At 50.8% G+C, this 11322-nt stretch overlaps 1 protein-coding gene across 1 annotated transcript; it reads right to left on the bottom strand.

The window, feature by feature from the left end:
• Positions 1-25: 25 nt before the first annotated feature.
• On the bottom strand, positions 26-11105 carry LOC148838931 (interleukin-17 receptor D-like). Its single transcript, XM_088937976.1, has 13 exons — positions 10458-11105; positions 9315-9381; positions 8439-8597; positions 5590-5708; positions 4817-4940; positions 4364-4399; positions 4095-4139; positions 3709-3854; positions 3491-3568; positions 2199-2259; positions 1807-1911; positions 924-1111; positions 26-563 (listed from the first exon to the last, which is right to left on the bottom strand). Exons 1-13 carry the CDS (start codon positions 10557-10559, stop codon positions 42-44), a joined length of 1752 nt encoding a protein of 583 aa, XP_088794102.1. The 5' UTR covers positions 10560-11105; the 3' UTR covers positions 26-41.
• Positions 11106-11322: the final 217 nt, after the last annotated feature.

Genomic DNA, 11322 nt, shown 5'->3' with positions numbered 1-11322 from the left:
CCAGGCTCTGCTCATCCTGCACCTCACTGGCAGGGCCCGTGTCAGGGGCCTGCGGGGTGAGGGCAGTGGGCAGGGGACTGAGGAGTCCCGTTGATGGCGCAGTAGAGCGAATACCCTGAGCGGACGCAGTAGTAATCGTCCGGGGCGATGTTGCCGACATGAAGCCTGTACCCAGGCTGGTCCAGGCGCAGGGAGTGCAAATGGGAGAAGAGTTTTGGGAAGTCCTGCATCAGCCTGTAGTGGGTGGCCAGCTCCAGGACGCGGGGGATCTGTGTGTCGGCGCCGTCCTGAGAGAAACTCACAGTGATGAACTTGGAGAGGTCCCCGGAGGTCAGGCGGGCCTGCAGGAGCTGCTCCCCGGCCAGAGAGGTGGCGGCCAGGAACAGGCGCTCCTGCTCGCTCGCCAGAGGCTGGGGGCCCGGAGGCCCTGTCTGATCCGCCGACTGCTTCAATCTCTGTGAGCAGAGCACCACCACGAACCGGCAGGAGCCAATCCGTTCGCTCAGCCAGGTCATGTGACCTTCCCTGGCCATGGACAGCTCCTCCCACAGGTCAAGGGTCACCTGTGACCAGGAAGAAGCAGGCTCCCATCAACACCTCACTCAACCGTGCTGTGGCTCATGTCAACTCATTTCACATCTCCTAATGAATATATAGGGAATATTAAATTCTAGTTCCGACATTAATGGAGATGTAACAACACTAAATTTGATGCAATTAATCTGACTATAAATAGTGGGCATGATCTACATCTTAGGCTGCTGATTAAAGTAATGTTTTTCAGTTGAATAATTTGAGAACCCAACCTTATGATTCTTTTTCTTGTATCTCTTGGATCTCAGTGGATCAAGACCCGATCCTCCTTCTATCACCTACTAGACCTGAGAGAGTCTGGGACTCCCGGCTGCCTGCTGGGTGCCCACCTGACAGGCGCAGTGCAGCTGCAGGTAGGAGGCCAGGGCCAGGGCCAGTCGGGTGTGCTGCGGGCCCCCGCAGGGGGAGTAGCAGAGGAAGACGCTGGGCGGTGAGCTCTGAAGGCAGCTCTGGGGCACTGGAGAAGAAGGGGAGCCCAGGGATCCGAAGAGACCCGTTTTCTCCACTGCCAAAGGTCCTGCAAGAATCCAGTTTGTTCAGTTCAGAATCCACACAGTCAAGTGTCCATCAAGCAATCTTGCATTGGCCTCTGGCCCCATCTCTGCCCTCAAAGCAGCCCTTGTAGTTTGGCGTGCCAGTCCCTGCTCAGGGGCACTATGGCGCCACTCTTGCTTGTTGAAGAGCTAAAAAGCTATGGGAGACTGGAGAAGAGGGCGAGAGGCTGTGGGAGACGCCCTTTGTGAATACGGGCTGCTCCCGTGGGCGGACGAGGAGTGTGATGAGGTTAACTGTAAAGGCTGCAGCTCTCCAGTTTCAAATTAACTGCGTGCCTGGCTTTCAATCAAAGGATACCTAATAAAAACAAGGTTTAAAGGTCACTGATTCATTGTACTTACAAAATTACACAACCTGGAGAAATCTGTTCTTTTGCAGGAAAGAGTTTGAACCAACTCTTTCCTGTAACAGTGGTAAGAGACAAGGACAGATGTCATTTCTCTTGCTCAGTTGTCTTAGAGCCCAGACGTCTTCCTGCAGGAAATGTGGGCCATTCTGACATGACAGAGGCAGTATGACCTCTGTTCCTTTCTCAGTGCGTGGGCAAGAACGTGTGCAGAGGCCTTCAAGTCTTTAATCACACCGAGCGCCAGTGAAGGTCTGCTTCCTGTCACTGAAACCACAGCAGAAGCCCCTTCAGGCTGAGGCTGGTCGTACCTTTCTGCATCAGGCAGCGTCTGTGCACACAGACCTGCAGAGCCACAGCCAACGCCACCAGCAGCACAGATGCCACAGTTACTACAGCAAGGATGGGAAACTCATCTACAACATTAGAAGCAAGAGGTTAATTATTCGTAGACGTATTATATCTACAGTATGTGCACAGACATACTCAGTTCCAATTCCATGATATGAAAATCATCACACTTAACAAATTGACAAAACACACAGGTTTGGATCTCGAGTGGCATCATTTAAGGTTGCAACTGACAATTATTTTTTTCAAATGTTTATTAGTGCCTCACTACTAATCAGAGCTCCAGGAGCTCTCTTCGGCTGGGCAGCTCTGTAGCGAGCCCTGCACTGCTGTAGCTCTGAGTGGGACTCACATGGCCCTCTGAGATGGTACAGCACCGCTTTGCGGGTGGAGTCAGGAAGACTGGAAAAGATCTGCCGGGAAAAGAAACCAGGGGTGCCCAGGTGCAGAGGCATGGGCTGCATTTAACATCTTTCATTAAAAGCACAATATCTTCCTGAATGCTGTCCTGGTGTGTACTGGTTTTCTAGGAAATTCTGCAAAATGCAAGTGGGAACTTTAAATACAGCATGAGAGTACTGCTTAAACCAGAAATATAATACACATACAGTAAACAATCCTGTTGTATTTGGGAGCTATAGTAACAATACAATAAAAAGTCCTGTTACAGTAGGAGCTACACTCCCAGTACAACAGGAGCTCCAGTCCCAGTACAGTAGAAAAGTCTTGTTATAACAGTCGAACAGTCTTGTTACAATAGGAGCTACAGTCCCAGTGCAGTAAAACAGTCCTGTTACAGTAGGAGCTACAGTCCCAGTGCAGTAGGACAGTCTGTTACAATAGGAGCTACAGTCCCAGTGCAGTAGAACAGTCCTGTTACAGTAGGAGCTACAGTCCCAGTGCAGTAGAACAGTCTGTTACAATAGGAGCTACAGTCCCAGTACAGTAGACCAGTCTGTTACAATAGGAGCTACAGTCCCAGTGCAGTAGGACAGTCCTGTTACAGTAGGAGCTACAGTCCCAGTGCAGTAGGACAGTCCTGTTACAGTAGGAGCTACAGTCCCAGTACAGTAGAACAGTCTGTTACAATAGGAGCTACAGTCCCAGTGCAGTAGGACAGTCCTGTTACAGTAGGAGCTACAGTCCCAGTGCAGTAGGACAGTCTGTTACAGTAGGAGCTACAGTCCCAGTGCAGTAGGACAGTCTGTTACAATAGGAGCTACAGTCCCAGTACAGTAGACCAGTCTGTTACAATAGGAGCTACAGTCCCAGTACAGTAGGACAGTCTGTTACAATAGGAGCTACAGTCCCAGTACAGTAGACCAGTCTGTTACAATAGGAGCTACAGTCCCAGTACAGTAGAACAGTCTGTTACAATAGGAGTTACAGTTCCAGTGCAGTAGGACAGTCCTGTTACAGTAGGAGCTACAGTTCCAGTGCAGTAGGACAGTCCTGTTACAATAGGAGCTACAGTCCCAGTGCAGTAGGACAGTCCTGTTACAGTAGGAGCTACAGTCCCAGTACAGTGGAACAGTCCTGCTATAACAGGGGCTTGCCTGAAAAGCCTGGAAACAGAATGAGGACTGGACCTGGGGCAGTGTGGTGATAGACGTGCTGAGGAGCAGCAGAGCGGGAGCAGCTCACCTGAATGCAGTAGTCAGTGCCAGGGCTGAGGTTGTGCAGCAGCACCTGCAGGGCGCCCTGGAGCTGCAGTGGGTGCTGCTGTCGGAAGGAGAAGACAGGACTAGCAGGGAGGACAGCTGTGTGCACAAACACTGGTTTTCTGATAAAAATGGATGGACATTACAGATGTGATTGCAAATGTAAGCATATACTGTATATTAAGGGTTCCAAACACCTACCACAGTCACTCTTTGCCAGTTGACTTCCTGGTGTCTGGTGTACAACACAGTGTAGCTGGAAATTCCATAGCTGTCTGGGGCCTTGGAAAACGTGACGTTCATCGTGGAGCCCGTCCCTGACACGGTGATGTTCTCTGGGACCCATTCTACAACCAGAACAGAACCAGACAGGCCCACCTGAGTGCCTGAGCTCCCTCTTGCTTCTTCTGCCTCTTGTCACATAGAAAACACTAAGACACTGTGCTGGCCTGGAGCCAAGGGAAACCCTTTCAGTCTTTGGACTGTGGAGGACTGGTCACACCTTTGAACTACAGCAGATGAATACGGAAACAGCTCTATCACCTTTACTTTTTTTATGGTGAAGTGTGTTAAAATGCAAAACTTACTTCTGATGCAGGACTCCTTGGCATAACCTTCATAGTTCATGCAATCTGCAAGAAACAAACAGGTGAAAGGATAATGAACAGACCTGCAATATTCATCGTATGACTTACAGCCCTTTTCCTATGCAAGACCTTCGCCAATCCCAGGCACAGTTCACTGCAGAGAAGAGGCAACATCAGGAAAGCCAGTCCAGCTGTGCACTCCCATCCAGAGCCACACACTAGGCCTCGACTGCAGCACTGTGCTGAGGCTGTGCCGACTGTGCACTTACTCCTGCAGTAACCAGCATCATGCGTGTCTTCACATGCTGCAAGGTAAAGGAATGAGGTTAATGCTAAGTGTACATATAAAGACAATCAAGCACATAAGATATACAGTACTGCAGCCTAGTACTGTAACCCCGAGCTACTGAACACACTGCAGCCCAGCACTCTGATACTGAGACACTGAGCACACTGCAGCTCAGCACTGTAACCCTCAGCTACTGAACACACTGCAGCCCAGCACTCTGATACTGAGACACTGAGCACACTGCAGCTCAGCTCTGTAACCCTGAGCTACTGAACACACTAGAGCCCAGAACTCTGATATTGAGACACTGAGCACACTGCAGCCCAGCACTCCCACAGTTTCTCTTTATTACACATCTTCATGCTTCATCGTCAAGCTTACAGCTCTCTACTCAGTGTTGAGTAGCGCCGGGCAGCTCTGAGCCTGCTCCTACCTCGTGATGTGTGCGTGGCGGCGGCCATCCGCAGCTGGTATGTGCTGTCGTGTGGAAAGGGGTACGCATACAGCAGGAGACTGTACACAGTGCTGAACCGGACACACACGAGGGCGCTAAACTCCTGCACAGAGAAGCAGAGAACCCACAGCCTGAGATGTCGGAGAGGAAGAGATTAGTAAGGTTACCTGCTCTGTTACACACTCACACACCACAGGAATTACAGTCTTACTGCCCCGACTCATCACGTGCAACAGCACAGAGTAAACGTGCCTCTAAGCAGAGCTTTCCAGGTGAGATTTGTGTGTTCAATCTCAGCAGCCCCTGACAATGCATGAAGGAGACTGCTAAGTAAACCAGAGGCAACATTTTTTTTCTACTTACTTTACTGACACAGCTTCAAGACTTTAACAGGTTTTACACTAATTTACTGCTTCCCAAACTTCATGGCTTCATGAAAGCTGAACAAAAAGTACTCAGTCAAAAAATGAATAGCGTGGGACTGTGATCATCATGTGAAGACCTGTCAGTGACGGTTATCTGTGGCCTTTCACAGTTCAGATGATTGGTTTTAATAAATAAAACATAAGGTTTCACATTTCAGACCATTTTGGACTTCTGACTTCTCTGCTGAGCCTTCAGGATAAAGACTGTGTGCCACAGCTACAGTACAGGATCAAACTGTGGTGCAATGGGAGTCTGATCTTCAGCCACCACCTCCGTCAGGACTGCAGCTGGGACTCAAGCAGCTACAAGAAAACCAAACATCTCACCATACTGGCGTCTCTGGCATCCAGCTCCGCCGCTGTCCTGAGCGCCAGCCTCTGGCACTGAACATCACTGCCGTCTTCCGAGTGCACCCGCACGTAGAAGCCTCTGAGAAACTCAATGCCTAAAGATCCGCTCGCAAGAGGAGGAACAAAGCGCTGCTTTAATCTTCCACGGGCTCTGCTACATTTATTTCTCTGCACACATACTCCCAACAGTTTCATTCTGCCTCCCTGAACAGTACGGAAAAAGACACAGTGAAAAATCACGACAGCCTCATCGCAAACCCAGCGGCGGCTCGATTATTGGGGTTTTCAGCATGGACATTAGTTCTTCAGCTGCACCAACTCATTTTGCATTGCAAAGTGCTGGGGGTCGATGTCTTTATCCCTGCCACCTGGGCCGTTTCTGTCTGTGTCTTGTGTTTGGAATTAATTCCAGCTGCGGTGCTATAAAGCGCCTGTTAAACTTCGACATTGCACAGCCAGTCTGGTTTTAACATTCGCTGGATCTTTTCAGGGTTTTTTTATAGGAAAAGGAGAAGGGTTCCTTGCGATGAGGGAATGGACCAGGTGAGAGAAGAGCAACTGGGTAGAGATCAGGGAGACATGAGCGGAGACAAAGAGCAGGTGAGACTCTGCACAAAGAGGTGTGGGAGTCTGGAGCAAAAACAGACCCTGAAGCTGGATTTGGATTCAGCAGCGGGCTGCAGTGCAGACTGTAACCAGTAACCAGGCTGCAACATTCTTGTTCTCAGCCTGCCTTAATAATTCACCTTGCCTGTGTGTGTCAGTTTAAACTTTTTTGGTCTTCTAGAACCACAGCTTATTGCAGTTTTAGATTCTTTCAGATAAACAATACATATTTCTGGTTCAGACATGTCTGCTTTCTTACGGGTGGGGCCGGCAAGACCCCAGACTTGGCTGGACAGCGCCTGGAAGAGGAAGAGCTCAAGCCCCCTGAAGCCAGGTGCTTGGATGGCTGCTCGCCAGCAGGGAAGTTCCTTTGTCCCTTTCACATTCAGTCTGCTGCGTGCACAGACTGGACCCACATCCCTGCCCACGGCTGAACCAGCAGCTCGGGATTAGAGGCACTCAAAGCACAAAGAGGGAGAGCAGTCAGCCCAAGACCATCTTTTCTGCATTGCGAAACTCCTAATCCCGTTTTTATGTTTATTCCTCCGGCTGAACCGCAGGTTACATGCCTACGATCCATTATCACCACAGAGGGACACCTGAGCTGTCTAATCTCCCTGGAGCGCTTTGCAATTTCCAGTCTTTACTCCCGCCTGAGGCGTCAACTGAAGACAATCAACGTCATTATTTTCTGAAATAGCAGGATTTTTCTTAAGGTCGTCATTAAAGGCACAGACGCCTAGAAATCTCCTAGAGCCTGGTGCCAAGTACGACAGCTATCCAGCCAATTGAACAATCAGATGGGAGCTGTCACCAAGAGGCAGAGGAAACAATCTAGAGGGTGGTGATCTGAGGGTGTGCACACCAGCGGGTGGGCTTTCACTCCATCTCCGCTCTTGTCGCCCATCAGCTGATCGTCGGCTCAATGGGACCAGTTAAAAACGTCCCAAAGGCCTTCAAGGTCTGGCACTGTGTGGCACAACCATGTTTGAGCTTGAAGAATAAAAGAAAGGTTAAAAAGAGGAGGTCATTCGGGTAGTTTCTTATTGATCTGTGAAGGTAATTCTTTGAAGGCCTCTGGGAGACTTGGACGGCGTGCCTGGGCTGTTTGGTCCAGATGCTTGTTACTCTTTTTGGCCTTCTGTTTTCAGTCACACGTTTCACATTCATTTCAACGATCTCGATTCCATCCTTCTTTTTGAATGCTAGCATCCATGAGGGAGACCTAGAAGGAACCCTGAGGTACTGGGACACAAAGCAACCACCGGTACCAGACCATCGGGTTTCCTTTCAGAGCTGTGTCAGAAGCCCTCAGAGCTGCAGGAGAACTAAGATTCACAGTGAAGACAGAGCGAGTCCAGCTCTGCATGTTGATGAGGTCCGGATCTGTGAAACAAGCTGTAAACAAACGTACACAGACATGTCTAGCAAGTTATACACTGCGTGAGATTGATGGGTTTTAAAAGGTTGTCATTTCTGTTTGTTTTTCACATTATGTTGAAAAAGAAGGCAGTCTGGGCATGTTTGGCCACTGATCTTGGCACTCAGAGTACACAGCAATGCTTTTCTGAATAAGCACAAAGAGAACTGAAGGCTTGTTGCACAAAGATTGGCACAAGGTGACCTGCCCTCACAACGTTCATACAATAAACTAAATTTCCATGTCAGAGAAGGACATTCGTTCTCTTCTTCTCCAATCTGGCACATCTGCACCCTCGACAAGAAAGCTTGATGATTAGAAAGGTAAGAATGCTTATCCCTGCAGGCACTGCTAAGAGGGAACAGGCCCTGGGGGGGGGGGTTCTGCATGAGTTATCTGTACGTGTCCCTATTCTATCTCTGCATTCAGCCTTCAGGAGCTGGGTTTGCGATGGCCGAGAACAAACACACAACAACCACACGCACAGCCTTGGACAACAAGCAGGAAAGACAGCAGACCCTGATGCAACTCATATTATGGCCTTGTCAATTACAGCGATATAACAACGACATTACAAGGTACCGCATGTCAGCTAAGCATGACAGTAAAACATGGGCATGGGACACTGTAATTGGGCGCAAGCACACGTGAGTGCTACAGTAAGTGCTTGTCTTACTGTAATGGGAAGGATCTGTCAGAGGAAGCAGAGCCCAACTCAATCAGACCAATCGGGAGCCCAGAGCTCCTGAGTGCTTCCTTCCCCAAACCCTGCCCTGAGGCGCAGTGGTCAACGCCTCACCTAGAGGGCTGGCCTTCCACCCCAGGAGCAGGGCCTCTTTCCTAGGGCACTGGCTGCTGCTGGTGCTCGTCACGCGGAGATCCTCTGGAGGCCCAATCGCAACATGGCACTGCTCACTAGTCCCGCCTTCTTCGGTACAGGGTGAGGGAGTGCTGCAGCCTTGGGGGGCAACGATGAACACATGAGCCTGGCGTAGAGAGCCCCCGCGCGCTTCCGTGACGAGAGGCCAGGGGGCAGTAAAACACTGGGCTTCTGTCTGTGGTCAGTGAGTGGGGGGAGACAGTGCTGGAGCCATTGTCTCCAGTAAGGTGTCTGTTTCACGGCCGTCAGCGTTGTGTGTTGGAGCACACGTGAAGGTTTGCAGTGGCTGTGATGCAGACCCAGTTTTTGGGAATAAGAGCACAATAATAACGTAGTATTCACACCTCCCACCCCCAGTCCTAACCCCCTCTTGACTCTCACCCTAAATCCATACATGGTCCACCCAGGTTCCAGAGCTCATTTCTGTCTCTCAGTGTATTTACATGGCAAATCACTATGAAAGTGCAGCTGAAACTCTGCACGCCTTGACTGAGACAGCCCAGTGCTTAAACACTCTCACCCTCTCTGTTCCAATTATCCTTCTATCGGCAGCCACACTACCACCCAGACCATTCACGGAGACTGATGACCTGGCTCGCTGGCGAGAGACGCCCCAGCCAGCACAGGCGGACTGAGTCAGGGTCAGTCACCACTGGGCATTCCCATGAGGCCTTGCCAGAGAGCGGGTGTCCACCGCAGGAGAGAGGTCAGGCCCCCCCAGCCCCCCAGCTGCAGCCGAGCTCGGTCAGAACTGACCGCGTCCGAACTGCAAGGACTTCGCTGAAGCTCACTTACTCTTCACGATGACCTGCACAACCTTGCCAGTGCCACTTGTTCTGCGCCTGTCGTCCGGTTCACTGACCTGGGGCGGAGAGCAAACAGAGCAGTCCTGAGCAGCTGGGACTCCAGCATCAGGGTGAATTAAAATGCAGTGTCGTGCCCGCCCTGAAGGGGGTGCACTAGAGTGAGCCAGCTCTGCTGTGCCAGTGGGCCACGCCCCTTCCGCCTGTCACATGAGGACGGTTGCCATGGATATGCAATAAAAACAGGCAGCTTGCGTTACCTGTGAGTAATTCCATCCTCCCCCATCTCAGGTGAAGCGAGCTTCTCGAGCTCTGAGCCAGCAGTGCTCTGGACTGCTGTGTCCCCAGTTTCCTAAGCTGTGTCCTTCAATTTTCTTCCCAGATTCTTAGCCCTCGGGCCTCCCTTGTGCTTCGCTACAGCGCTCTCCCGATACGGACCTTTCAGCCCCGAGCTGGATTGGGGATGCCCCTGTGTGCTGACCTCAGTGCCTGCCTGGACTGTGAGCCTGTGTTGTGTCTGCCTGCTTCCCTCCACCCCACCTGACTCCCTGCCTGCTCGCAAGTCCACCTCTCGAACCTCAGACCGCTGCTTAGATTCATCCCAGCTCCCCAAAGTCCCCAGCTGCTGTTTGACAGCTCTGTTAATACTGCATTCTGGGCACAAGAACAGGGGGACCTCAGATGACTTAAATACAGGGGACACTATTTCAGGAAACCCAAGAGTCATCTTCATCTTAAATCGTCGCTCTTAATTTAGCAGTTAAAGTAATTTTCTTTCATTTGAAAATCGGCACAACACCCCGGACAAGACTGCTCCTCGCTTTGCTGCAGTGGGTTTCCACGGGAGCGGAGCTCCTGCGCACACAACCCTTGTAAGTACAGTTACTACAACACAGAAGCTCAAGGCGACGCGCGTTGCTGCTTTTCAACCGTGAAACCTCGGGAATTTCGCAGCACAAACAGAGCGTGTTCATCGTTACAGAATGTAGAGCTTTTCTTCAAAGAGCACAACAAAAACAAGGTTAAGAAGGAAGAGTACTCGGTTATTTAAACTAGCAGCCGGGGTTTCACCCGGAATCCTACCTGTGGGAAACGCTTCCAGTTTCTATTGAATAAGGTAAACAAAAGCCGTCACCTCTTTACCACAGTCGCCAGGACAATCCGCCCCTCTCGCCAGGCCGCTGAAAGACGCCCACAGCAATCCCCAAAGAGCAAAGTTAGCGAAGAGCTCTGCCATTTTATCCAGGACAGCCGCTCCCTGCCCTCGGCGACCCGTTCCTCCGCCGGCAGGAGCTTCGGCTCGGGAGAGCGCCGCTGGGACGAGACTCAGCCAATCGTAAACCCGGACACATTACCAGAGGTTTTAAGTTTCCTGGGGGAGGAAACTTGAGGTTTTGTGTGTTAGCTACTGCCGAGCAGAGCGTGTTTCCTGAAGCCAGTCGCTCCTCGCTCCTCGCTCCCCGTCTCCCTCTTCTGCGGTTCGCTCTGCAGACAGACCCGCTTCTTTCCGCTGTTTCAATACTCAATCATCCCTGGTCTAATTAACTTTACGCTTGTTTACGACAAAGGCTGAAGATGTGGGTTATAAGATCTAATGAACAAACTACTTCCAACTCCAATCGTTGTTTTTTTCCCCAAAAAACAAACAAAAACGCTTTGTGTTTTGTTACGACACGGGCTGAGGACTCCAGGTTCAGCTCTGATTTGTGGAAGCATTCAGCTGAAGAAACCCAGCATCCCTATCGGACAAGGAAGCTCGCAGAGCTCTGCACTGCATGATTATGAGAGTCTGGGCTGCAGTGTGTGGAGTCTGAGGATTGTAGGTGGTGCAGCAGAGTTGTGAAATCTCATGTCGCTGAATATTTTCACAAGATCTGTCTCAGCTGATGGTTCCCCAATAAGCACCCCCCACCAGCGCTGCAGCAGCTGGAGTGACCAGGCACGGGGCTCTGTGTCCAGTCACGGGTCACTCGCTGTGTCACTACGGAGCGCTGCACTGG

The sequence above is a fragment of the Atractosteus spatula genome, chromosome 2 (assembly GCF_055471065.1).
Source record: "Atractosteus spatula isolate fAtrSpa1 chromosome 2, fAtrSpa1.hap1, whole genome shotgun sequence".
Classification (NCBI taxonomy): Eukaryota; Metazoa; Chordata; class Actinopteri; order Semionotiformes; family Lepisosteidae; genus Atractosteus; species Atractosteus spatula.
The sequence above is the reverse complement of the archived record's forward strand: the minus strand, read 5'-3'. Positions and strand labels throughout refer to the sequence as shown.

Coding starts and splice junctions, on each gene's coding strand:
- LOC148838931 (XM_088937976.1), bottom strand. CDS start 10,559: ATGGCAGAGCTCTTCGCTAACTTTGCTCTTTGGGGATTGCTGTGGGCG. Junction 4,941..5,589: donor ATGCCAGAGACGCCAGTATG/GTGAGATGTTTG, acceptor TTCTCTGTGCAG/GAGTTTAGCGCCCTCGTGTG. Junction 4,140..4,363: donor TGATGCTGGTTACTGCAGGA/GTAAGTGCACAG, acceptor TGTTTCTTGCAG/ATTGCATGAACTATGAAGGT.